The sequence below is a fragment of the Eublepharis macularius genome, chromosome 7 (assembly GCF_028583425.1).
Source record: "Eublepharis macularius isolate TG4126 chromosome 7, MPM_Emac_v1.0, whole genome shotgun sequence".
Taxonomy (NCBI): Eukaryota; Metazoa; Chordata; class Lepidosauria; order Squamata; family Eublepharidae; genus Eublepharis; species Eublepharis macularius.
In genome coordinates this window covers 20,643,553-20,659,903 of record NC_072796.1, presented here as the reverse complement: position 1 = coordinate 20,659,903, position 16,351 = coordinate 20,643,553, and the positions used below count along the sequence as shown (strand labels likewise).

Sequence of the window (16,351 nt, the reverse complement as noted above, 5' to 3'; positions counted from 1 at the left end):
GTCCCTGTGAAGCACAGGCACATGCCCACCACCCAGCTTGTGACATCACTTCTGGGAAGTGATGTCATCACAGCCTCTGGAAGCGCACCCACTGTGCTGTTGCCTGGGAGGTTCTGGGCCTCTTCTCCCTGCCTTTTCCCCACGCTGGCCGGGTAAGAGGTGGGGGGTGAAAGCTGGAAGCAGGGATTGAGATCCCTACTTGGGAGTCATGTGAGAACTCTTCAATCTCATATGAAACATTTTTGTGTGGTGCTGAAAATGGAAACTTTAATGACTTCTTTGAACTACTGAATTCTTTAGAGACCCTTGTAGGCTGGAACCTTTTCAATAATATGCATCAGATGTCAGATTTGTTAGATTTGGCTGTAGTTCACAATGGCAGCCATCTTTCCTCCACCCTCCTACTCACTTCCATAATGCTAACAGTTAATTGTTCATAGTGCTTCACATTAGCTTGGAAATCTTGGCAGTAACCATTTAAAGTCACTGTTATCATCTTCGTACCACAGACTGGGAAGGGTCTTCAGGTGGGGAGAAGGTGACTTGGCTTGAGCTGTCCAGCGAGTTCATGACCAAAGTATGAAGCTGGTAATTACCTACTCAAGCAATTAACTATTGTAATTCACCAGCTCTAGCAAGACTTTATTTATTTATGTCATTTATAGTCCGCCTTTCTCACTGAGACACAAGGTGGATTATTACATAGTGTGAGATTAGTACAGTCAATATCAAGGACATTTCCATAAACAATGTCAGAGGATTTTACAAAGACATAGCATTAGCAAGGATCCAATACAGAGTTGGAAGAATTGCTGGAGCAGAACATAATTCTAGGACTGACATTAAATAATATGAAGCACAGGTAGTATATAGGAGTACATATTTAAAGCAACAGATAATGTGCAAGGCGACATAGTGGTGAAGTCTGTGGTCCCTAACTCATTAGTAAAGCATCTGAGACCCCCTCCCTACAATACTTCCCTCCTATATGAGTAAAAAGCCTTTTTGAGTCATTCAGTTTTGCATCGTTTGTGGAAAGCCAGGAGAATGGGGGCTCTCCTGACCTCAGACAGGCCATTCCACAGGGTAGGGGCCACCACAGAGAGAGCCCATGTGTGGGCTGTTGATTTCATCCATATGCAGGCTGGTACCTGCAAGAGACCCTGTTCTGATGAGCAAAGCTGCAGTGGAGGCACACAGGGAGGCAGGTGGTCCTGTAGGTATGCTGGGCCAAGGCCGCAAAGAGCTTTGTTTGTAATAACCAATACCTTGAATTGAGCACGCTAACTGATAGGTAGCCAATGGAGTGACTGTAGGATGGGAGTGATGTAAATGCTCCTGCTCGCTCCTGCTAACAATTGAGCTGCACCATTTTGCACCAATTGGAGCCTCCTAGATGCGAGACCAATGTATAGTGCATTACAATAGTCAAGTTTTGATGTTACCATAGCATGGATCCAGGTGGCCAGGTCAGCCATGTTGAGGTAAGAAGCCATCTTCCAGACTAGAGCGAGATTGTAGTAAGAATTTTTTGCAACTGCCTTAACTTGTTTTTCTGGTAATAGTGCTGGCTCCAGTATAACCCCTAGGCTCTTAACCAAGTCTGCAAGGGTCAGACGAACTCCATTGAAAGTGGGGAGTACGTCTTTCAAGATCTCTGCCTTCCCAACAAGCATCACTTCAGTCTTGTCTGGGTTCAATTTCAATTTGTTATTTTTCAGCCATTTTGCCACGGCAGTCAGGTAGCGCTCTTAAGATTTCTACTGCATCCTGTGGGGGCCTGGATAGTGAGATATAGAGTTGGGTGTCATCTGCATATTTGCTGTGTCAAAGGCTGCAGACAGATCCAGGAAGAGCAATAAGGAGGCATGGCCTTTTTCTATATTCAGACAGTGATCATCCACTAATGCTACTTGTGCCGTCTCTGTCGCATGCCCTGGTCTTAATCCAGACTGGAAAGGGTCTAGAGCACTAGCATTTTCCAAGAAGATCTGGAGTTGGTCAGCTATTGCTCTCTTAATCACTTTGCCAAGTAAGGGCAGATTAGAGACTGGGCGATAATTGGCCACATCCATTTTGTCTAGGCATGATTTTTTAATTAGTGGATGGATAACTGCCTGTTTGAGTGGCTGGGGGAAGGAGCCCTTAGTTAGCGATTGATTTTCAATAGATCTCAGTGGTTCACTTATGTGAACTTTACTTGACTTTAACAGCCAAGATGAGCAAGGATTGAGTGTGCAAATAGTGGCTTTCATAGATGCCAGGATCCCGTTAAGGTCTGTCATTGTAATTGGTTCAAAGCAGTCCAAATGTAGGCCAGATGGTGTATTAAGCATTTCTTCTGTCTCGTTTGTATTTCAGCTAGCATCTAGATCAGAGCATATTCATACTATGGTATCAGCAAAAAAAACTTAGCAAAGGCCTCACAGCTAATTGTCTGTTCTTGGGACTGTAAAGGTTCAGGTGTAGGGGTTAGAAGGTGTTTGGATATCCTGAGCAACTGGGACAGTTGTGCACTAGATGACGCAGTGGTTGCTGAGAAATAACATTTCTTTGCTCCTTTTATTTCTGCTTCATAGATCCTCCAGTGTGTTCTGTAGCAAGCTCTATCAGCTTCTGTGCGAGTTTTGCGCCAGCGTCTTTCTAGACATCTTCTGGCCCTCGTCAGGTCAGCCAGCTCCATGGTAAACCATGGTGCTGGCTTCTGTCCCAAAGGCCGGAGGAGTTGACAAGGAGCAATGGTGTCAATAACTTTAAGGAGCTTTGTGTTCCACGCTCCTACAGCAGCTTTTGTGGAGCATGTGCCTGGAATTCTAAAATCCCCCAGGGCATTTTGGAATCTGGAAGGGTCTATGAGCCTTTGTGGGTGAATCATTTTAACTGGACCTCCCATTTTGTGGGGTGTTGGGGCTATATTCACTTTTGCTCTCAGCAGATGATGGTCTGACCATGGTTCAGGCCAAATTTCCAATGTTGAGCCAAGGTTTTCCCTCAAAGTCTCAGTGCAAAATATTAAGTCTTTTTCGTGTGTGGGGCCTGACACTATTTGAGAGAGGCCTAGCATTGGCAGGGAAGCTACAAATTCCTGAGCAGGGCCCGACTTGGAACACTCAGCATGGATGTTGAAGTCTCCCAGGACAATAAGTCTAGTTGTCTCCAACACCATGTCTGCTAACAGCTCTGCCAGCTCAGAAAGGGTGCTTATGGGGGAGCTGGGTGGTCTGTAAACAAGCAGGATACCCCCAGTCTGTCTTTAATTCCCAGAGACCGGAGCGTGCAGTCAATACCAGCTATAGCTTGTACTGGAGATCTGTGGAAATTGAAGGACTCACGAAGAATAATAGCAACCCTTCTGCCCCGGCTACCATAGCGAGGTTGATTTAGGACAGCATAGCCAGGGGGAGTTAGTTGTGATAAACACACCTTGTCATTTTCCTGCGTCCAGGTCTCTGTTAGGGAAGCCATATCAATTTTCTCTTCCTGCAACATCCCAGCAATGCATGCAACCTTGTTCCTAACAGATCTGATATTGCATAGTATTATTGTAGCAGGGTGGTGGTGGAAGTGGCCCCATTGTCAGCAGGTGGAATACTAGAGAGGTTGGATAAGCAGCGAGAATTACAGCTTGATGCTGGGTGCCTTTGGTAAGTCTCACTCCCATATTTACCAGCTCCCAACTGCACTTGAATAGTACATTGCCAGACATTTTCACCATGCAAGTAAGTAGTAAGTAAGGATCTCAGGATTAGTCCCCACAACCACGTATTGGGGTATCAAACATACTGGTGGTCTCGACTAGGGCTCCAATCATGGTATAATTATTCAAGCAGTGTCGAGCAGGTGTTGTGCTCATCCTAGATGCAGTTCATAATATAGTGATGTTCCTCCTATCCTCTCTTGTCCTCCAACTCTTGTAGTTGGTGGCTGCTCCCCGGCTGCACACCCCGGGCCAAGAGCCCTTGTGCTCTCTCCTTTCAGATCGAGCCAAGAGGCTCGTGCCTCCCTGCACGGTGCCCCAGTGAAATAGCCAGGCTAGCAAGCAGCATTATCTGTGAAGAGACAGAGGGGGGTGGAGGTGGGGCCCTGGGCCTGGGATCCAAATGGTCAGCAGCTGCAGATCAAAGGGAAGTAGTGCAGATATCCATCCAGCCCTCAGAAAGGTCTCAGAAGCAAACCTCCATCTGGCTCTTCAGAAAATTCTCCTCCCGCTTGCCACAACCCTGTATCACTCATCTCCATAATTCCTGTTCACCTGCAGATTAGTCTTTGTTTCTTCAGCAGCACCTGATCAACTTCCCCTTTCAGTTCAACTATTCATGGTAGGTGTAATCTGACCCATAACCTCATAACATAAAAGATGGGCCTTAAATTGTCCCGTTCTGACTTTCTTTCATCGACACATTTTAAGTGATTTTTCTACTTTTTCCCCTCTTAGGTTCCTTGCGCTGACTCCTTGGAGGATGTATCACCTGATTTCACTCATACTCCTTGGAATTGTCATAATGCAGATAATGAAGGAACTGGTCTTGTCTAAAGCAAGAGGTAAGGCACTGCTTCAGAATTTCAAGATGCACTATCATGGGCATTCAGTAATAATATAAATAGACCACAAATAGAAGGGGAGATTTCTGGGAATAAAGCTGCATACAGATGTCTCCCTCAATATCTAGACTTAAGGTCACAGTCCAGAGGCCCACTATAGACATGCCTGAGAGTTTGCATGTGCCAGTGGGTGGGTGTTACTCCCTAGATTCACAGAACCCTGTGCCACACTTTTGCACAATTGCTATTGCAGCAGGAGAAAGTGCATATGTATTGATTATTCATGTCTTGATTTCAGGTGCACAGTTATGGCGAAGCTTCGCTGACAGGTAAGCAGTGATGACTGACTCTCACTTAATTTTTTATTCTGTTGGGGACTTATGAGTATTGCTCTAGACAGACTGCTTGGATGTTCTTTTGGATTGAGAGTATAGCCTAGAACATGCCCAGCATTCCACCATAGCTTGGGGCTGGAGAAGATAGTTAGTGGTAGGGAAGCTAGCATACAATTGCCAATCTCCCCATTTTCGGGATCTCTCTGATGATTTTCTGAGGAAAATAGCTTGCAAAAAGCTGCTCAAGCTGAATGTTCTTTTTTGATCCTCATTTGTTAATGATGCGAAATACTAGCATGTGCCCTACCGCTTTGCAGAGCAAAGTTTAGCTTAAGTGGCTCTTCCTGTAATGGAAGTGCCTCTTAGGTTGGAGGAAGGCTCTTTTGGCTGGAGGAATTTCCTCCAGCTCAATGTTGCTTATAAGCCACTTTGTCCAGGTTTTTTAGAAATTATTTATCGAAATATAAAACTCACACACACACACACACACACACAAATAAATAAATAAATAAATAAATAAATAAATAAATAAATAAATAAAAAACCAGGATATATATATATTAAATTAACAGGAAAATAATTTATATATTGAAGTAAATCAACTTCATATTTGCAGTATCTTTCTTGCTTTTTTAATGTTCTGTTTTTGATGGCCTGTGTTCGAGTTTAATTTTTGAAGTTAGCTGCTTTTATTACTCAGACATCTGACCTTATTACTGCCACAGCATAGACAACTATGTACACGGTCCCTTTATTAAATCTCTATTGGACTCGTGTGCTTACAGAATGGTTTCGTTTTGATGCTCATTCAGTTTTGCTTTCTAAAAGTGGTAGCTGTAATAACTCTGCAACTTATACCGTCGATGCTAAAGTGCTGTAGTTGCTGCTTTTCTATGGTAAACAACTCTTCACTGATGAATTTGTGGAAGGGTTATCTTCCATAGTTGTGTGACTTCCTTGCAAGGTTGAATTATAATAGCAAGATAGAAATGCACAAGTGTACGATTGCCTTATCTGACTGCAGAAGACACAATTTTGTGCAAAATGTGTTGGAATTAGTGACATAGACTGCTCTTTTTTTTTCTTTCAAAGTCACCAACTGCTCAAGCATTTTGTCATTGGTCAGAATCTCTTTGTGTGGGAAATGTATTTTAGGAACTTGAAGGGATTTAGCTGTAGTTGAAGAAATAAGCAGAGTAACTGGATGAGGAGCAGTCCTCCTTATCTTTCTTGAACTCCCTCAAACATCGTTACAAATAGATTTTTAAATACTGTACCACCAACTATTAGCATCAAAGTTGAATTAAAAAATAGCAATTAATTTGAGCCTGGAGGAGAGAAACCAGCTCTTTGCATTCTGTTCTTTTGAACTGATGGAACCATGACAGTTTGCAAGAACCTATCATCAGACACTTTGGGGATCAGAGGTGTGTGACAGACAGGTCTAGTTTCAGCACCACCTTTCCCTGGGGAACAGCCAGTGAGAGCCAACAGAATGCTGTGGCTTGAATCAATTGAACTCCATTAAGGCAGTTAGTGGAGGAGACGGATTTGGAGCTTTTGAGGAGCAGCAAAGATATAGCTGGCTGTGGACATCTGTTCACACACATTGTAACCATCCAGTTTTATAAGAGCGTGGGGTTGTAAGTTCGACTCTTAACAATGGCGAATCTGTGTGTTTGAATAATTCACTCCAGTGCTCTATGTATCTATCTTGTAAATAAAATTTAATCTTGTTTCTGTTTTAACCCTGTCTGGCTTGAAGTGGTTGGCTGAGGGGAAGTACCACACACACACACACACACACACACACACACACACAGCAGGCATTCTGACTGCAACCAGTGGGCCTGATAAATTGTGGCAGCATATGCAGAAAGTAAACACTGAGTCCTCTAACCCAGGTAGCCCCGGGGAGTAGCTGGGTGAGGAGTTATGAATATAGGGAGCTGTCTGCCTGTCTGGTAAAGCCCCTGGGAAGACAAGAGATGGATATGGGTCAGAGCTACCTGTCTGATCATTAGAACTAGACAGGTGGCATATTATGACTGTCCTTAACTTCCTGTAAACCCCGAACCTGTGCCAGGAGGTTTATGGTGGGTGGCATTGTGAAAGGGGGTCACAAAATGATTTCCTGTCTCTTGTATGCCCCTTACTTGCTTTCTGTGGTCGTTTGCCTTTTTGAGTTTGTCAGTGTGTATTGTTGACTAAGCTGTATATGTATCTTTCATGTTCCCTTCCTCTGATTCTTAAAAGTTTGTGTTATGATCCTGTAGAGGGCAGTAGAGCATGTTTGCATAAGGCATATTGTGTCCTGTGCTAATGCTGTAGGGAAAATAGCCCAGCATTAAGTCCTCTTGTGGCTTTAAAAACATCAACATTATTTTGCCTTATGTGGGCAATTTTATATTTAAAGAATGAAATTATTTATGCATCCTATTTTGTACTTTCTTATATATGCTTCAGATTAAGCATGGCAGAGAATCAAAGATACACAGCGTTGCGAGTGGTTCAAGGGTACGGCTGCTTGTATTTGCATTAATGAACTAAATCAAAATCTTACATCAGGTATACTAAATTATCCGTCAAGAATTCTGTGATGCATTTACATGATGCAAATTAAACGGTGTTACTGTTGTTGTTGTTTTGTTCTACATAATTCCACTTTCCAAAGCTCTGCCTTATGATCACTGGAAGTTCAATTCTGTCACCCTGTTGGGTCCATCTGAGATTTAACCACAAGCTTTATAAAGTCTAAGGTAGGCAATCTTTTGGCCCTAGTGCCCCCTCCCCAAATCCACATTGTCTGTTTGTAGGGCCTGATGGTGTTTATAAATGAAGCAGCTGGTTCACTTTTATAGCTTTTTAAATCACGGTACTCTTTAAAGGAGGAGAAGGTTTCTTTTTGTTTGATTGACTTGGTTGACATTCAGCAGTTGTTATGTGGCGGGCAGTATGTAATAGCGTGAGAGTATGTAGAAGTGTGAGAGTCAGAGCAGACTGAAGGTTGTGAAGTGCGGGGGGGGGCGGGGTGGAGCCCAGCCCGGTCTTTACTGGAGAGTGTGACCTTTACTTGTATCCTGGTTTGCTAAACACAAGCATTGGATTACAAAACACTCTCTGTGGGAATTATTTACAGAAGGCACAAGAACTTGGAGCAGCCGAAGCAACAGTGTGCCGTGTGCACAACATCCGGGTTGTGACGCCAGCAGGAGGGTGTGCTTCCCATCACCCCGTCTGATTAGTCAGTAACTTAAGGCAGGAATGTCCTGGCTTGGCTTGATCATAGCATGTGAACGCATCATCAGAATAACATGTTTGTTTGCTTTGAAGCATTTCAACACACCCAGACCGTTTGCAGCTTGGTGCTTTATTCAGCTCTACTAGGAAACAATGTTGCAACATATTTTCTGTGAGTTGATCTGCCTAGTAAACAGGAGAGACTCCTGTGTGTTTATGTACTGAAAATCAGTTGCAACTTTAAACACTGGGGTGGGGTTTCTGCTTCTAGCGTGCGGGATACCGTAATCTTCTGCAGACGCCGGCTTCTGTCCCTCCTTTAGCTCTTATCATTGGAGCTCCCTGGTGCCTGTTTTCCTTCCCTTCTTAAAACCAGATGCAGAGGAATATGCACATTACTTTGAGTTACTGGAGACCTTGACAGATGGTTCAAATTCTTACCTCATGAGGAATTCTCTTTCCAATTTATTGTGTAATCCTCAAGTAAAATACTGTTTTGAATATCCCACTCTTTTTTTTTTTTTGAATATTTTGTAGTAAGGACAGCCTCTGTGTTTCCAAAATGTATGGAACGCTTATGGCCCTTCTCTAACAGTAAGAAGCAGCTTTTGTTTAGTAAATGTGTAAAATAGCTTACATAAAATAATCCTGAAGGAAGAAGACTTAGATCTGTTTGTTTTATTTAGTGGCGAACAGTGTACATTAGGATCACCCAAAATGTGCTCTTGTGGACTTAAATATAAAAAGCCATCCTGTCAGATGATTTAAGAAATCACATCGTCCAAAAAAACATTCAACCAGCAATGCAAACGTAAATAGATTTTTAGAGGCTTAAATAAGAGAGCTGTAGTAAATTCTGAAGTAAAGTCACCTTCCCCGCCCCCATGGACCGCCAGTGTTGTGTAACTCATTGGTATTAAATACTGTTGAGTAATATCGATACTCTGTTAATACATTAATACACTGTTTATTAATGGTACATGAAGCACAGTCTGCCTCTGTAGTAATCTTGTGATAAATGGTACTGAAGTCTTGAAAACTGCTTGGAGTTCTACACTCAGTGATTTAGCACCAGCGTTCATGGCTTCACTTGCTGAAGGGATGCTGTTTTGCGACTCAACATTCACTCTGCTGTTCCATAACCCCCACAACCAAACCCTCACCATTCTTGCTATAAATTGTACTGTCTTTATTTGTGACTGTTTGTTTTTAAGATGAGAGCAAGCAAATGGCTAGGTGCTGCTCTGAATACTTGTTCTTTGAATGACTGAACATTAGAATTGGAGGTTCTAATGTGGAGACTGCTTCTAAACACACTCACTCCCCCCCCACACCCATTCCATGTTCAGCTTTATTTCTGAGGACTGTGGGAGAATAGCCAAAGCCTCTGAAAAGATATTTTTGATTAAATAGGGTTGCATAGAATCTTCTTGGTAGGGAAGCAATGGCATTGAGATACAGCATGGTCAAGACTCCTTTTTAACATTGAGGTTGCAGAAGACTTGTTTGAAGAAGAAGTGGGTTGTGTTCCAGTGGATGGTAAAAAGAGCAGCAGATACAACACCTACAAGAAAAGATTAAATCTAATGATATTAGTTTTTAAACCTGCAGATAAGTAACTGGTCGCCTGAGGGATGGAGATTCAGCCTGTGTACTGCTCTCAAAGGGAGGAAACAACAGAGGCAGACTTTTGCCTCAGAAGGCCAGAATAGCAGGTGTTAATGTTTGATCTGATGAAACTTCTGGATCAGGCATGTTGGCTGATCTGATGTGAACAGTGCAACCTCTGCTTCACACTTTTGCCTTGTCCCTCCCCAGCATGAAAAAATAGGAGTATGGACCTCCAGAACTGGAAAAGTGGTCTACACTTATGCAACCAGTGTAAAGGAAAAGGATATCTTACAATATAATATTGTAGGATCTCAGCTGCCATTTTTGTGGCAACCCCAATAAATATTGCTAGGGGCAGGCAGCACTGAAGATGGCTGCCAGTAGGGGGGAAAGGAGAATAAGCAAGGTGGGGCCAGTCAGTGAGGAGGGAAGAAGATAGCTGGTGGCAGCAGCTGCAGCCACAGAGGAAAGGTACAGAAGAAGCTGGGCAGGTGCCAAGACAGCAACAGCTGCTTCAAGAAGGTGGCAGTGCTGCTGCTGCTGCATTCTTCTTCCTTCCCCACCCCGCACCAAGGACAGATGTCAGACATACAGAAGGAAGGAAGGGGAGATGTGGCTGCTTCTGCTTCTTTTTCCCTCCTCTCGTCCCCATCCCCCATTTGGGAGAAAAGACAGGCAAGTGGCAGTGGCATCAGCTGCAAGGAGGAAGAGAAAGTGGTGATGTCACATTCTCCCTTCTCCCTTCCTCATCCATTGGGATAGGTAAAGAAATTAGGCAAGCAGTAGTGCTGCTGAGTAAGAGGTGGTGGCGGCAGCAGTGACTTCCCTCCCTCTCATTTTCCAATATTAATACATGCTATTAAGAATCAGCAATGCTACTCTACATTGGACAAGCAGGTCAAAAGAATAAATGGACATAAATCTGACATTAGAAGTCATAACACTAAAAAAAAAGTAGGAAAATATTTTAGTCTTCCAGTACATTCCATTGCTGGCCTAAAAGTGGCTATCTTCAAACAGAGAAACTTTAAGGGAAGATTACAGTGTGAGATTGCTGAAATGGAGTTCCTTCACGAATTCAGAACAATGGACCCACCCTACCCCCAGGGGCTGAACAGAGATTTAGAATTCTTATCTCACTACAGATGCTAATTTCTGCCCTAAATCGAGCTGTGTTATCAAGAGAAGATGGCTCAGCATCTTCTCTTGATAATACCCTTTCCATCTAATCATGCTGCATTGTACCTTGACGTCCTGATGCCGTCTCTGGTAACACTCCACCCACCTTTGGCTGGGATATGAAGGCTCAGAGATCGCCATTCCTGTTTTGTCTGAAGAAGGGAGCTCTGACTCTTGAAAGCTTATGCTCTGAAAATCTTGTTGGTCTCGAGGTGCCACTGAACTCAAATCCTGCTCTTTCCTCCCCCAGTGTGACTTCTTGCAGGTGTCTACATGTTTATTATAAGAATGCTTTTTTTCCTTGTCCTTTCGCCATTAAACTAACTATTTTGATTAGGCTAGGAGAATTTTCAAATATGCTGCTAGGCACTGAGGCAGATTATGTTGAAAGGTGGCTTGCTTATACAGCAAGTAAGCTCTCTGGGAACTTGGCAGTAAAAATACCTTGGATGTATAAAATAGGATGTTCTTAAGCTACCCATAGTACCAGGCTAGGTGCAGTGAACTGTCGGAAGAAAAAGCTGGTGATCATAGATCTTCCCTGACTTTTGCCTTTTCTCCTCCTGGAGGTTGCAGGGCCTGTGTAGAGTAATAGGCATGCAGGGTTTGGGGGTGGGGGTGCTATAGTGAGGAGGAACGGAGCAAAAACACTCTTCCGGTTCCTTCTGCCAGCAGAGCTGTCCTGATGGACAAAAGGAGGAGAGAGGAATTTCACTCACTTAGTTACTGCAGTCACCCAACCTTCATGGCTGTTACTGTATGCATAACCGATGTCCCCTGGGATTAACTTTCTCTGGGGTTCATTGGAAGGAACTTCTCAAGGAGGGGAAAGCAGCACACATGGTGATATTTGCATGCATTAATCGCTGGCTGCAAGTGGAACTGTGGGGCTGAAATTTTCCATTTTTAAAGATTCATGGTTTCATAATATATGAGTAACATTATTCCATCTTATTCATAGTACTCCACCTTCTGGAATGGCCAGGATATCCTATTGTCTTAGGCATAGGCACCATCCCTGTTGGGGTGTCTAGATTCATGGACTCCATTATCAGTGCCCCCTGTTATGCCTGTTATGACTTCAGTGCCCCCTGTTATGCGTGTGACACCACAGACTTTCTGAGAAAGATACAATATTTTGACAATATTCCTGGTAACACTGTGTTGGCTACCATGGATATTAAGTTTTTATACACCAACATCCCCCACAAACATGTGCCACAAACCTTTAGAAATACTGTCTCTGACAACATCACAGCTGCCCTAGCTACCAAGCCGTGGCAGTTTGTCCTTGCCTGCAGCTACTTCAGATTTGGTAATGATTCCTTCAGATCAGTGGTACAGCCATGGGCACCTGCATGGCACCACAACGTGTCAACATTTTCACAGCTGATTTGGAGCAGCACTTCCTCAGCTCCCGCTGCTAAGATCCCTATTATATTTGAAATTTATCAATGACATTTTTCATCTTGACACATGGGAAGGAAGTACTGGAGAAATTTCAGCAAGCCTTGAGCAACTTTCACCTTACCATCAACTTGACCATGAATCAAGCCACACAAAAAAAATATTTTCAAAACACCACTGTGCAAATATTTGATGGAAGCATAAAAACCACCTTATGCCAGAACCCTATTGATTGCCAAACATATCTATACATCTCAGTCACCATCCTGAATACACCAAACGATCTGTGCGACAGCCATCATAATTTCCGGTCCCTCTGATGAAGATTCTCACCTGCATGGATCTACAGCAGACGTTTTTGGAATTATAGTACCACTTGATATAATTGGGAAACAACAACACCAGTTTTGCCATCTGAAGTTCATTCAGTTGTCATCTTCCAATGTTATATATGCCATCAAGTGTCAGCAATGCCCCTCCACTCTGTATGTCAGACAAACAGGCCAGTTGCTATACCAAAAAAAAAAAAGAACATAAAGCTGATATTAAAAAGCACAGTGGGAGAACATTTTAATCTTCCAGGATATTTCATTGCTGACCTTAGAGTGGCAGTTCTTAAACTTAAACAGATCCAGAGGAGCTAGCTGTGTTAGTCTGTAGTAGCAAAAATAGAAAAGAGTCCAGTAGCACCTTTAAGACTAACCAAGTTGGTTAGTCTTAAAGGTGCTACGGGACTCTTTTCTAGTTCTTAAACAGAAGCTTCAAGGAGAGATTACAACATAAGAGTGCTGAACTTGAGTTCTCTCTATTGCTCACGCTGAATAGGGGCATAAGATTCTTATCCACTGCAGCTGCCAAGTTTCTGCATTTCCTACCCTAAGCGTTTGCTCTAATCAAGCAGATTACATTTTGCATTGTATGTTTTCATCCTGACTCCATTCTCTGCAGCACCCCTCCCACCTTCTGGTCGGGATATAAGGGCCGTCGTCACATGGGCTTTTATTTAGCGCTAAAATGGTGCTATTTCCCGGCAAACACCCACCTTATTCCAACACTGTAGCGATTTTCTCTCTTCTGCTTTGTGCTTGATAGTCGCGCTATTTTGTGCCTCAGTGTGAATGCCTCACATCGATGTATTTCGCCTCGCAACGTCCTATGCCCTCCCTTCAATCCCAGAATCCATTTCTTCCTGCGACTCCCCTTTTTAAAATTTTATTATGTCCTTATAATGCCATAACGACATAACACAATGCAAACTTTCTGCGGAAGTAAAAATGACTCAATCGCCATGGCAGAGTCTTCCGCGATGGGGATCACGTCAGACAGGGAGTTTTCTGTGGGCAAAGGGCTATTTATATAATTTCAAAGTTGGAAAAACAAAAGGGTCATAATGTTTTGCTCTAACGGAATGTTTATATGCTGTTATTCCGTTATAGCGGAATTAAACGCCAGAATAATAAAAAAAGGGGGGGGGAGCTGCTTCTGCGCGGTTAGAGAGAACAGAACAGAGTGCTTCGGTGTGGACAGCTGGTGGTGTGAAGAGCCATTAGGTGACCCAAAGAAATGTTACTGTGCCAATAACAGGTAGGATGCTATATGCTGTAAATTTAATGGAAGAGATGCCCGTGTGACGACGGCCAAGGGCTCAGGGATCTCCATTCCTACTTGTGTCTGATGAAGGAAGCTTTGACTCTCAAAAGCTTATACCTCATGTAGGTCTTTAAGGTGCTACCAGACTCAAATCCTGCTTTTCTGCTGCAGACCAACACGGTTACCCATCTGAAATGCTTTAACCATATGTTCTCAGGGCAACTAAATAGCAGTTAAGTGCCAACTAAAAAAAACTTCTATACTTGTAAGCCACTAGTATGTAATGATTAAAGTTTCAGGATAGGATCTGGGAGACCTGGGCTCAAATCCCCCCCACACACACACACACTACTATGTACCTTGCTAGGTAACCGTGGGCCAGTCACTATCAGCCTAACCTACCTCACAAATTAGTTGTGAGAATAAAATGGGGAAAGGATCATCACTCTGAGCTCCTTGAAGGGAGGGCGGGATAAAAATGTACGAGATTTTAAAAGAGGTTGCTGACCTGGTATTTCTAATTCAGATTTGGCCCAGTTGATGTTCATGAACAAAGGTTTGGAAGATGGCATTACAATGATTTGTTGATACGTAGTCTTTATTGAGTGCCTCCGAAAGAAGATTGGAAGCTTTGAAGACATGTACTTCGTTGAGTTCTGTTAATGGACCAGCAGTCCTACTGCCAAGTATATTGCTGCGATGGAAGTGGGTATCAGAAAACTCCTCCTTTGATTGTGCTGGGAGAATTCCTCATCCTTGTCTGGTGCAAGACCTAGTTTCATGGTTGTTGTAACAATGAGGTTACTTCATGGTTTTACAGGTCCTCCTTCACAAACTGCAGAGAATGCTGCTGGGATTGAAATTTTCTTCTGACTATAAATTAGGCACTCTGAAAATGGGAGATGTATTATGGTGTCAGCCATGTCAGAGTCAAAGAGCTGTAGCTAGCTTGTTAAAACTTGGATCATTATGACTCACTCATAGGGATTGTGAATCCCCTAAGGCGATCTGCTCCCTGGCAGTTAATGCACTTGTCACAGCTAAGGAAGGGAAACATAAATAGTGGTCCCAGTCACAAATAAGATTTCCTATATTTGCTACACACGGGCTGAGGAGGCTTGCAATGTTGTGTTGACTCCCAAAGTGGCCAAATTTGGAGCGCCTGCGAGCCAGAAAAACAGAGAGTGATGGAGAATCTCACCAGTTTATGTTGAAGACATGGAGGGGTGGTGTTGGGGGGCATGAAGCTACCTCGTACTGAATCAGACTGTTGGTCTAATCAAGGTCAGTATTGTCTCCTCTGACAGGCAGTGGCACTTCAGGGTTCCAAGTGAAGATCTTTCACATTGCTTACATAACTGATCCTTCTGCATGCAAAGCAAATGCTATTCTACTGACTGAGCCACAGCCCATCCCTGAGTCCAGTAGGCTGGGAAGTTTTTGTAAACAGCAAGATAACCTCTCCCCCACCCCACACACTTTATTTCTTGTTCAGGCCCCAAGGGGCTAACAGATATGAGGGTACAGTTTTTGCTTTGAGGATCAGTGATTTTTGTGGCTTTATACAGCAGGAGTTGCTCCTTTACCTTTTGCTTATCTGCATGGACTTGCCCTTTCGTTTTGGGATCAGAACTTTCACACAAATCCTTGAAAAGCTCTGGCTGTTCACATGAAACTTCTCCACATCACGTGTTAACAAATATCAGTAGGAACGCTGCTGCTCACGATAACTTTTTTTATAAATCATTCATAGAATGCAATAGTAAGTACCAGGTCACTGAAGAATTTACTTATAGAACTTACTATGCGAAATGAACCAAAAATGGTAGAAAGTGGAAGAAATACTAACAATGGAGACATGTTACAGTAGAGTGGTGAAAAAAATTATAATAACATAATAATAACATTCGATTTATATACCACCCTTCAGGACAACTTAATGCCCACTCAGAGCGATTTACAAAGTATGTCACTATTATCCCTACAACAAAACACCCTGTGAGGTGGGTGGGGCTGAGAGAGCTGTGGCTAGCCCAAGATCACCCAGCTGGCTTCAAGTGGAGGAGTGGGGAATCAAACCCGGCTCTCCGGATTAGAGTCCTGCGCTCTTAATCACTACACCAAACTGAGATAGAGACTAATCTGCTTTGGAACTGCATCTAGAAACTGCAGCAGTATTCTGCCTTACAGTTGTTCATTGATCCAAAACTTCCAAAGCCCTTGAACTGATCCTTTTCAGACCTAAGATGCCTAGCACAGAAAACGACTGCAGTTTGGTAGGGAGCATGAAACTAATCTGAAGGGTGTTAGTCCACAATGAAATGGTCAGCATTCAAGTTACGTGATACGTTTTCTGGACATGCGAAGCTACCTTATGTTGAGTCAGACCATTGATTCCAACACTCTAGTATTGTCTACTTTGACTGGCAGTGTCCCAAATCTTAGGC

General features: G+C 43.2%; 1 protein-coding gene across 1 annotated transcript in view; it reads left to right on the top strand.

The window, feature by feature from the left end:
• The window catches only part of RETREG1 (reticulophagy regulator 1), a 55,776-nt gene that overhangs the window by 5,896 nt on the left and 33,529 nt on the right, over positions 1-16,351 (top strand). The window contains exons 2-3 of the mRNA XM_054985031.1: positions 4,436-4,542; positions 4,841-4,871. Of these exons, the coding sequence (XP_054841006.1) occupies positions 4,436-4,542; positions 4,841-4,871 (138 nt within the window). The remainder of the gene's footprint in view (positions 1-4,435; positions 4,543-4,840; positions 4,872-16,351) is intronic.